The sequence below is a fragment of the Solanum dulcamara genome, chromosome 4 (assembly GCF_947179165.1).
Source record: "Solanum dulcamara chromosome 4, daSolDulc1.2, whole genome shotgun sequence".
NCBI lineage: Eukaryota > Viridiplantae > Streptophyta > Magnoliopsida > Solanales > Solanaceae > Solanum > Solanum dulcamara.
Genome location: NC_077240.1, coordinates 81,454,560 through 81,466,496, shown reverse-complemented (window position 1 = coordinate 81,466,496; position 11,937 = coordinate 81,454,560). Strand labels below are relative to the sequence as shown.

The window sequence follows — 11,937 nt, the reverse complement described above, 5'->3', positions numbered from 1 at the left end:
TGTGCATACTATGTGAAAGAATTATTAAAGAATAACTCATCACTACTATTATTAATTAGTGAACCTTTATAAAAGTATGTGTATTTGAAAATTAATAGTCACAAACATTTATTTATAAAAGATACATAGAGATATGTGATTTATCAATACAATGCTTTAGAAAATTTTGATAATATTCACAACTTATAAGATTTTCATATTTATAAAAACAAATACAATATAAAAATTTAAATTAAATGTTTAAATAAATTTTTAAATTCATATTAATCTATTTTTCAAAACATAATTCTAATTCATAATTTAATATCGCGACAAGCCCTAATCATTAAAATGCAAACATATGGGAATCTTTAAGGTAGTAAACCCCCCACCCCCACCCACACATGTGAGTTAGATCCATAAAGCTTTGGTTTTTTCTTTGTGTCTTTAAATGTTGAATTGTACATATAATGATAAAAAGATAAGATCTTTTTATCTTCTCGGAGAGAAGCCAAGAATTTTGGCTCGGAATTTGATTTCTGCTTTTATGAAAAAATTTAACCAATTATGAGCCCGTTTGGATGAGTTTAAAAAAAGTAACTTTTATGTATGAAGTGCTTTTAGAACTTTAAAGTGCTGAAAGTTATTTTTATAAATAAACAGTTGAGTGTTTGGATAAAAGTGCTTAAATGAGGAAAATTACGTGAATTTTAGGGTTAAAAGAATAAAAAGGGTAGTTTGGAAATTTAGTTAAAATATAAGGGATATAAAAGTAATTTTCATGGTCAAAGAAAATGACTTTAAGCACTTAGTAAAAAAAAGTTAGGAATCCTAACTTTTCATTTTTGACTGACTTTAAGAACTTTCTGGCTTAAAGTTAGCATTAGGCAAACACGTCCAAAAGCTGAAAAGGGGCTTTAAGTTGGTTTTGACCAACTTAAAGCCAATCCAAACGGACTCTATATCATTTTATAATTTTTTTTTATATGTATAGAAAAATCACACGCATTTGATGCGCTTGATTTTTTTTCCAAATTCTTTTTTAATCAAATGTTCAAATAAAACTGTTTGGAGTATATATATATATATATATATATATATATATATATATATATATATATATATACTTTTTGAGAGAGTTTGATAAAATAGGACAGAAATCCCAAATCCATCACAAAGTTATCTATCCATCACAAAGTTATTTTAGATCCTGAAATATGAAATAAATATTTAAATTCAGTGTGTGATTAAAAAAAACTATTCATGACTCATGTGTTAGGGTTTGTCCTAAAAAAATTTATGATATTTTGATTTTATCTTTTCTTGAATGAATTGGATAAATTTTTTTTATCATAATTTACTTTTTACTTTTTGGAAAGAAAAATGATAAATCTTTCATATTTGGATATTTTTGGAGGAAAGTATTTTAAATTTTTATAAATTAAATATCTTTCATTCCTACAATAACAAAACAACAACGTCATCTATAATATACTCCATCCATTTCATATTAAGTGAATTTGTGAGACAATGCACATATATTAAGAAAAACTTTTAAGGACATAATTTAAACAATACTTTCCACTATTGTCCTTTGTAAAACATAAATATAACTTTGCAAGTAGTGTGATTTATCTCCTAGAAAATATTAAACTACAATAAATGAAAGGGCAAATATGAAAAAAAAATTAAACATCTATTTTGAACTTTGAACAATTCAATTATTTTGAATAATGAAAAATTTCTTAAAAATTCACTTAATATGAAATGGAGGGAGTAGTCTTTAACGAATCTAATTTAGGAGTAAATTAATTTCTCAATAGTTTTTTATGTATATTTTTATATTAATTTTCATACTCGTCAACATTTTTATAAGTTGAATCCTGTTTTGATTGATGAGAATGGTAAACACATGACGTGCATCAAGTAGTACATTGAATACATGACATAATTAGTAAATCTCCATGCTTTATTTTTTTTCATTCTTTTCTAATTATTATTTTTTCAAATCATATGTATTTTTTCTCTCCATCAGATTCTATACACATTTTTGGCTCTTTTTTCCCCTCATGTTCTTCATTTATTTTTTCTTTCCTATTTTTTAATTAAATCTTTATCGTTTCTATATTGACTAAATTAAATTTCTATAAAGTCTCGTGCGATAAGCATAATAATCTCGATGTAAAATTTGATACTATAAAATTTGAAATTAATTTTAAATATTTGGTTTAAAATATTAACTAATCTCATTTTATTACATTATTTATATTAAAATAATAAATTAATATTCCATAAAAAATAAAATAATTTTATTAACTATCTCACCTCATATTGTTCTTATTTATCACATTTCACACTCACACATAATATACAATACAAGGTATCTACTATCTAGTGATCAAGGATAAAAAAAAGACCCTCCTTATCATAATACTCGAACTCAAAACCTTTTATTATATATATAAAAAATAATTATCATTCTATCACGATTCCGACTCAAATAGTATTTTTACTTGTCTTATTTCATACTCACATTTTTTAACACAATACTCAAACTCAAAATCTCTTATTATATAAATAAAAAAATAATTATCACTGTATCACAATTCCAACTTAGATAATATTGTTACTTATCTCATTTCATATTCATACTCTTTAAGGCAATAGTGGAACTCGAAATGTGTTATTAAGATTAAAAAAAAGTATTTATCGCTCGGCCACGAACGAATCGGTGACGCCACCGCTTTTGTTTGCTTCCTCTGTTGTATTCCATTTTCCCACTCCGTAACGCAGTCTATGGCTGCTCCGTCTACGTTTGTCAAAGCTAAAGTTGTCAATAGCTACTAAGTTTTCTTAATTAACCACTTCAAGTAAGCATTTTTTTCCCTTTCCCCAGTAATTTGGTACTATTTCTTTACATGGGTTCTTGATAATTTGATGATATAGATGTTTTTCTTTACTGGGTATTTCGTTTCTTGATTTTCCAATTGTTGATTTGTGTGAAAGAATGATTTTGTTTTTTTCAATTTTTGCCTAAAAGTGTGTTTTTTTTTAGCTGTGAGCCTGTGATTGAAATGAAATTAGAAAAGGCAAACTTTAAATAATCACTAATTAGTCTTTTATGCTAAGGTTTATGTATATAATTTGCTGATTTGGTAGAACTATGTGATGGGTTGGTTTGATTCTTGATTTTCTAATTGTTGATTCTTGTGAAAGATGGTGTTTTTTTTTCCTTCAAATTTTGCCTAAAAGTGTTTTTAGCTATGTGCCTGTGATTGAAATGAAAAAAAGGTCAACTTTAAACAAACACTAGTAAGTATTTTATGGTATGCTGCTTGGACTTTTAAAAAATGTTATGGGTTGCGTGTTGTATTCTTCAAAAGTAGTGCATTTTCGAAGGATTCGACATGGGTGCGGCAACATTTTTGGAGAGTGCGAGCAACTTGGTTTACACTAAGGTTTATGTATACAATTTGCTGATTTGGCAGTCCTATATTTATATGATGGGTGGGTTTGATTCTTGATTTTCTAGTTGTTGATTCTTGTGAAAGAATGATGTTTGTTTTTTGATTTTTTGCTTAAAGTGTTTTAGTGTGTTTGAAATAAAAAAAGGGTTACTTTAAACAAACACTAGTTAGTATTTATGCTATGTTGCTCGGATTCTTCAAAATCGTGTTATCGGGTGCATGTCGGATTCTTGAAAAGTAGTGCATTTTTGGAGGATTCGACATGGGTGGGGCAACATTTTTTTGGAGAGTCCGGGCAACATAGTTTATGCTAAGGTTTATATATAATTTGCTAATTTGGTAGTCCTATATGATGGGTGGGTTTGATTCTTGATTATCTAATAGTTGATTCTTGTGAAAGAATGGTGTTTGTTTTTGAATTTTTGCTAAAATGTGTTTTAGCTGTGTTTAAAATTGAAAAAAGGGTCAACTTTATACAAATACTAGTTAGTATTTTCTGTGAAGGCTTATGTATAATTTGTTGATTTGGCAGTCCTATATCTGTATGCTGGGTGAGTTTGATTCTGGATTATCTAATTGTTGATCTTGTGAAAGACCCCCTTTTCCTCAATGTCTATTAATATCTGTTGTTACACCTGTTTTTGTAGATTTGTTATTTTTGTTGTATCTTTTTCTTTCTTACTTTTCTGCACCTATTACATTTCGTTTGAGTTTATCGGAAACAACCTCTCTATTCTTCAAGGGTAGAGGTAACGTTTGTGTACATCCTACCCTTCCGACCACACTTGTGAGATACAGTGGGTATGTTGTTGTTGATTCTTGTGAAAGAATGAGTGATTCAAGTAGGGGAGGAGGGTCAGTTCAATTCTACATGTTTTTTTTAGTCAACATTTAATAGTGACTGATATGAAATTGTGGAGGTGTACTAGTCAAATATTGAATAGAGGACTCACTAGGGGATCCTTAGCTTAGCAATTTAAGGAGAAATGAAGGCAGAAATCATCCACTAGTTTGTGTAGTTGATGATTTTTCACAACCAAATTTAGTTCTTGAAGATCATAATGTGTTTTATTGTCATCAACAGGTGAGGAATCCCTAATCTCCAAATCTAAGGTTGGTTTTTGAGTCATCAGGGGAGCAACATGAGAATGGGCCACTTTTGGGATCCTCAGTGGGGGATTTTGATTAGTGGTGGGGTAGAGAAGGATGCCTTTGGGGAGCGCTATCAAGTGAGAGAGTTTGAACTAGAGTTCAGGAAGTTTGATTTAATTTTGTTGTTTTATAGCTCTTTGTGAGAGGGTCTACGTGCTCTTTAGATGGGTAAGGTTTTCACAGTCGGCATGTTTGGTAGTTCAACTGTTATCCTTCTTCTATCTCAACTGATATATTTTGTCCTTTGTTTGTTAATGGGGTTTTCTATTTATCACTGTAGGATCCCCACAACAAATCACATGGGTGTCTTCTATCGTACCAAACCCCCCACATAATAGAGACTCTGATTTTTTTTACTGAGTTTCTTTAATAATTCATGGAATAGTGTCCTATTTAGTTTCGAGATATAGTGACTAGACCAATGTAGCTGGTTAATGTGTTGAGGGCATTTACATATATCCCTTTGTTCTCCTTTTCTGTGCATCGTCTTCTAGTCAGTGTACTATAACAAGCATGGAAAACTACTTTGTCAAAAACCTATACGAAGAACTAAACTACATTTATGATCTCCAAAATGATTTTCTCCATATAACCTGTTCTCAGGGATGCTATGTAGGAGCATCAAAAGACAATGGGCGTGCTGAACTTAGAACTTTGAAATTATATATGGTTTATGGAGGAAATATGTCGCTACCAGCTATCTTAATTTAATCTGTAGAGCCCAAGTCTAGTCTTAGATTGAAACTATTGTTTATCTTTGCTACTGAAGTTATCTGTAAATGCTTAAAGCTTTCTAGTGACATCAAGATTCTTTTTGATGTTCCTTCTATCTGATATATTTAGATGAGTCAATTACAAAAATAAAAGGATCCCATATCTATGATGAATGTAGAACTTCGCTGCATATAAAAGGTGATGAATGGAATGTCCCACATCGGTGAAGGGATGGATAAGGCTTGGGCAATCCTCCTCCCTTGGAGCTAGCTTTTGGGGTTGAGTTAGACCCAAAATTCATTTCTTTACATATTATCAGTGCCAGTTCCATCTCCATTTGGGCTTCTGGTCCACGCTCCAGTTGGGTCTGGGCGTAAAGAGGGGTGTTAGAATGGTTTAGAGTCTCACATTGGTTGGGGAATGGACGTGTGGTTTGCTTATATGGTCTTGAGCAATCCTACTCTCAAGAGCTAGCTTTTGGGGTTGAGTTAGGCCAAAGATCCATTTCTTTACAAAAGGAGTATCATGGGTTAAACTGTTCTTCCTTCAAGAAATAGTATTTCCATTGTTTTAGAAATGTTGCTTGAGGAATTGAATAATTCAGTTTTATTTACTGGTGGAAGTTCCTATAACATGCAATGCTAGTTGTGGGTGTTTGCCTTCTTAGCTGAGAAAATGGCTAAAGATTCTCTTTTTTGTTTTTTTGGTCTTTGCCTTCTTAGCTGAGAAAATGGCTAAAGATATCAAAGGATCTCCTCTGGCAGCCTCTTTCGATTACGAGCTTTATGAAGGAGATCCTGATCATCTTAGAACTGTTGTTGCGGCACCTGCCCCCGCGGGTCCATACATTGATCCTGCTTCAATCAAACTTAAACAGAGGATTGGGCGTGGATACTTTGGTGATGTTTGGTCAGCCACACATCATCAATCAGCTACCGATTACGATGAGAATCACGAAGTAGCTATAAAAAGGTTACATCCTATAAATGAGGATCAAGTAAAGGCTTTCTTAAGTAAGTTCGAGGAGTTATGGGTGAATTTGAAGTCTAAACAATTCCAAGGTGTTTGCTGGTTGCATGGTATCTCTGTAATATCTGGAAAGGTGAAATTCTGTCTGCATAATTTTGCTTACCTCTATATGGGGCCTTACAATTTGTTTATTGTTCTTAGACAAAATGACAAAAATGGTCCTTTATGTTTGAGGATAGTTGTAAAATTGTCCCTTAACTATGCATTGAACAATTTTGGTCTTTTAAGTTCACCAAAAATTTTAGTCTCTGTCAGATGTTTAACAATTTATATTCACTAGATTTGATAGAAATAGTGTAAAACAAGATTTTACGATAAACACCAAGAAAGTCCTATCAAATCCTAAAATATGCGACACAAAAATTGCACTAGACACTAAGAATTACATCTCAAAAAGTTGCAGCAGATTTTAGAAATGAATCAAAAATAGCATAAACTACAAAATCTCTACCTCTAAATGTGAGTTCCCTCTAATTTCCTTTTTGTCATAGTTCTCTTCAAATCTATCAGACAAGAGTTTGATAAATATTTGACGGAGACTACAGCTGTTAATCTTTGGCAGCAGACTTGAAGGACTAAAACCCTTCAGTGCATACTTAAGGGACCATTTTGAACCTAACCTTAAATATAAGGGAACATTTTTGTCATTTTCTCATTGTTCTTACTTTCTGAATAATGTTTCTCTGGATAGATCTGTATAGTTATGAGATCCTATGAGGGGTCAGTTGGCGATAAAATGACTCGGCTGAAAAGAGGGAAGCTTCAGTTACCTGATGTTCTTAGGTAATAGACATACTCCCTCCGTTTCAATTTGTTTGTCTAATTTTGACTTGACACGGAGTTTAAGAAAGTAAATGAGACTTTTAAAACTTGTGGTCTTAAACTAAAGATATGTAGAATGTACCCAAATGCTCTTTAATCCTGTGGTCTTAAATATGCCATGTTGAAAGTTATAATTAAAGTGTTGCCAAAAAAGAAATGAGACATTCCTTTTTGAAACGAACAAAAAAGGAAAGTAAGACAAACAAATTGAAACGGAGGGAGTATTATTATTAGAAAGGTAAAAGTTTTCATTATGAAATTGGCACTTGCTAATATAGAATGCTCATGTCTTACAGATATGGTATTGAATTGGCTAAAGTAATACAAGAATTGCATTCAATGAATGTCCTGGTTCTGAACCTTAAGCCAACTAATTTTCTTCTGAACGAACATGACGAAGTGTTCCTCGGAGACTTTGGGATACCGTATCTTCTTCTTGGAGTTCAACCGTCTGATTCAGATCTAGCATTAAGGCGTGGAACTCCAAATTACATGGCTCCGGAACAGTGGGAACCTGAGGTTAGAGGCCCAATAACTTGTGAGACTGATTCTTGGGGATTTGGATGTAGCATTATTGAGATGTTGACTGGTGTTCAGCCCTGGTTTGGTAAATCAGTCCAAGATATCTATCGTTCAGTGGTGATAAACCAAGAAAAGCCACAACTTCCTGGTGGCCTCCCCACTGCTATTGAGGATGTTCTCAATGGCTGTTTTGAGTTTGATTTCCGCAATCGACCTCTGATGGTGGACATTTTGCAAGCATTTGAAAGGTTCTCTCTCCTCCCCCCTCTCTCTGTATATATATAACACCCCCACCCGCGAAAATGACAAAAATGGTCCCTTATCTTTGGTAGTAGGTTCAAAATAGTCCCTTAAGTATCATCTAAGCAGTTTTGGTCCTTTAAGTTTGCCAAAAAATAAGCACTTTTGGTCTATGACAGAACTCTGAAACTTCTTTTTTTTTAAAACTAGAACACCAGAAAATCCTCTCAAAAGCCCAAAAACCACAACATCAAGAACTGCACCATACACAAAAGAAGAAGAAGAAAAAGAAACATAGATTTGCACCTCAAAAAGTTGCACCAGACTCTTGAAATAGACCAAAAATAACATAAACTGCAAAAAATATAGTTCGCTCGCCTTCTTAGATCAGTCTTTTATGTTATTTAAATTAGGACACAAAAGCTTCGAGTTTGAATATTTCTCTTCTTTCTTATTTCGACTTGGATTGCTGATTCCTAACACAGTGACTATTTCCCTGACCTGTTGCCACATCTTTTATTAGTGTCTTAACCTGTAACCCCATATCCTATTGGGCAACCCTCTCAATTTATTTTGCATTTCTAGCCTTTTGAGCGATTGATGTGTTACTACTTACTGTGGAGGAGTAACTTTAATTATGAAATCTATTGTGTGCTTGTGTAAGTTTTGAGTATCGTCGAAATTGGGATTATGCACATTGAATGTGAATTGATGTATAGAAGGGTCACACTAAATTTGGATTGAACTGTTATGATGTATGGAACCAAAATTGATTTTTAGCATTGGTCATGTGTAATTTGGTGATCTATTCGGAAATGCATATAATTTGGTAAAGAACCGTTTAGGAGTTGATTCTTTGTCTCACCTCTATGACATGGGAGTGAAAACGATTAGGGATAAGTTCGTTGGCGTAGAAATGTCCTAGTTAGAAGGTTCTCGAGCAGCTAGGTCATTTAGTGCCTGTTTGACTTAACTTATTTTAAGCAGCTTATAAGCTGAAAACAACTTATAAGCTAAAAAAATAATAAGTTGGGGTAGCCCAGCTTATTGTTTTTGGCTTATAAGCTGTTTTCAGCTTATAAGCCGCTTTAGATAAGTTAAGCCAAACAAACCTAATTCTTTTTTTGGGCTTATTTTAAGCACAAAATGCCTTTAAGTTGGCCAACCAAATACTCAAAAAAATCTGAAAACAACTTATAAGCAACTTATAAGCCAATCCAAACGGGCTCTTAGTCACATGTAATATCTAGTGTTATCAAAAGAAAAAAATAAAGAGTGAGTTTTAATTAAAAAATGTGCGAAGGGAGAAGAAAATACAAAAATATATATGTTTAGTCGAAGACTAATAATTATAAGCTCTTAGTCACATGTAATATCTAGTGTTATCAAAAGAAAAAATAAAGAGTGAGTTTTAATTAAAAAAACGTGCGAAGGGAGGAGAAAATACAAAAATATATATGTTTAGACGAAGACTAATAATTATAAGCGTGAATGACAAATATATGAACAAAGATTTTGTTTTCCTTTTTAATGATAAAGTGAAATATCAATTGTTTAGTGTCACCTCTTCGCCTCTTCAGCTCTTCAGAAGTATGCCTTAGTACCTTGACAACGACACTGAAGCGACATTAAGCGAGGCGAAGTGCTCAATTAGTTTTGAGCCTCGCTTCAGGCTTAATCTCGCCATTGACAACACTGGTAATATCCTGACTTGCGATCTTTTATTAACTTGTGAATTCTTCTCATAATGTGAATAGACGGCCTACAAAGATCACTTATGAACCAGGAGATTGGTGCTAGATATTTTTATGTTGCTTTGTTGGAAAAATTGATGAATATGTCTTTTCTGTGCGGAAAAATTCCCATAAATTTTAATTGCACGTTTGGCAGCTCGAAGAATGCTGTTTATAGTGAAGGAGAGTGGAGTGACATAGGAGGAACTCTGTCTGACAAAAGCAAAACCCGTGGCTTTACCACATGGTACCTTTCAAAAGATCTTCTTGAAGTGGGAGATACTATTCGCTCCAGAAAAATGTTCAACTCCGAAAAGTCTCAAGATTTGGCTGTGGTGGAAGGAAGTGTTGTTGGTCTGGAGAAAGATACTGATCGAGACGGATTTGTTCTGGTACGAGTCCCCAATTTACGGAGCCCTCTTAGGGTAAATGCATCAACCATAGAGAGGGTTACATGTGGTCTGGCAGCTGGGGATTGGGTGCGCTTGGTCAATGAAAATAAGAATCAGTTCTCCGTGGGTATCTTACATTCTGTGCAGCGTGATGGAAGCATCACCGTTGGTATTTTAGGCTTAGAAACATTATGGACAGGACATTCTTCTGATGTCGAAAAAGTTGACCCATATTTTCTGGGACAGTTCGTGCAATTGAAATCAAATGTTGAAACTCCCCGGTTTGAATGGCCTAAGAAATGGGGAGGAGGATGGGCTACTGGGAGAATATCACAGATACTTCCAAACGGTTGTCTCGTTGTTCATTTTCCAGGAAGGATGGTATTTGGTGACAAACCTAATACTTTCTTGGCTGATCCAGATGAGGTGATCCAAGTATCGTTTGATACATGTCCGGGCATTATAAAAAAGTATCAGCACCTCGAGGATTTTCACTGGTGTATTCGACCACTTTCTATTGTGTTTAGCCTATTTACAGCAGCAAAGCTCGGTATATCTGTAGGAAAATGCATTAATGGGAAGCTGAAGAAGGATCACCAGACGTCCAGTGATCGTCGTACTAAGGATGGTGAGGTTGGTGGCAAGCAGGCCTGGCTTCGACCAAATATACTGTTTAAAGAAGGTGCTGCTACTGCTAGATAATCTGTACTTATTATTAGTAAAAATGAGTAAATTTCGTAGCGTATTTTCCAAGTTCACTAGCGCAAAACTTTGTATTATATGGTTGCTGAACTTTTTATTATGTTGAATATGGGATAGGTATTGTACATATTTTGTTGATTCAAGCTCTCCAGATATCAGAAATCTAGTCTCTAACGTAATCAAAAGGAAAAAGCAGACAAGTTTAGATGGTAGAGTAATACTACACTTGAATTTAAGTTATATTATATATTGACATGTGATCAGGAGGTCACGAGTTCGAGCTTTGAAAATTGTTTTTTTCAAAAATGCAGGATAAGGCTGCGTATAGCCCGTCCTTATTGTCATGCTTTTTTTTTTTGCAGAGTGAGTATAGTTTAATTTGTGATGGCAAAGTTAGTATTTACTGTGTTTCAATTTATGTCGGTACATAAAGGATTACAGGAATGACACTTTTTTTTTAATTTTTAATTTTATATATTTGGTAAATATTTAACTTTGAATTTTTCGTTTTACCCTTATTGTGATGATTTATAGTCGTATAATTTTTTATGGCTTGTTTAAGACAACATGATTCAATTTTTTAAATTCATAAACTCCGTGCTTAATCAATACCTACTCATAAACTGGTGTTTGATGCTTGTTTCGTACTTCGAACTAATTTGAATTTCCGTCATATAATGGAAATTTTATTCATCCTATCACAATTTTCAATGGGACACATTATATCAATTTTTGATTCATTTATTCTTTTTGTAATTACTCATTTCCACCCAATTTGGTGAACGGTTACAACATAAAGGCCAAAAATATTGCCACTTCTAACAGAAAAAAACATAGATAATAATAAAAGCATTGGACCACTAGTAAGTCATAATATTAGAGTAAAAAAAGAATATATACTTCTTATAACTTAAATAATAGTGATAATACTTCCTTTTATTATTGGTGAATGTAAATAACAAACTTATTCACCACATTTGGAATCATGATGGAGACTATATACTCAACAAATATTGTAGTAATTTGAAGCATTGCCCAATTAATTGAAAAGTTTCAAATGTATCCTTAAATAAATAACTAAAAAATTCCAACACTAGTAAAAACAAAGGCTTTTTCAATCGTGAATTAATGAAAAATTTGTATCATAAAATATGATTAATGTTACACCCTATTTATATAGAATTA

At 32.9% G+C, this 11,937-nt stretch overlaps 1 protein-coding gene across 1 annotated transcript; it reads left to right on the top strand.

Annotated features, from left to right (window-relative positions):
• Positions 1–2,645: 2,645 nt before the first annotated feature.
• Positions 2,646–10,903, top strand: LOC129887916 (E3 ubiquitin-protein ligase KEG). Its single transcript, XM_055963159.1, has 5 exons — positions 2,646–2,849; positions 6,035–6,414; positions 7,033–7,124; positions 7,460–7,933; positions 9,816–10,903. The coding sequence occupies exons 2-5, from the start codon at positions 6,043–6,045 to the stop codon at positions 10,750–10,752; spliced, it is 1,875 nt and encodes a 624-aa protein (XP_055819134.1). The 5' UTR covers positions 2,646–2,849; positions 6,035–6,042; the 3' UTR covers positions 10,753–10,903.
• The last annotated feature ends 1,034 nt before the right edge of the window (positions 10,904–11,937 follow it).

Coding starts and splice junctions, on each gene's coding strand:
- LOC129887916 (XM_055963159.1), top strand. CDS start 6,043: ATGGCTAAAGATATCAAAGGATCTCCTCTGGCAGCCTCTTTCGATTAC. Junction 6,415..7,032: donor TCTCTGTAATATCTGGAAAG/GTGAAATTCTGT, acceptor TTCTCTGGATAG/ATCTGTATAGTTATGAGATC. Junction 7,934..9,815: donor ATTTTGCAAGCATTTGAAAG/GTTCTCTCTCCT, acceptor CACGTTTGGCAG/CTCGAAGAATGCTGTTTATA.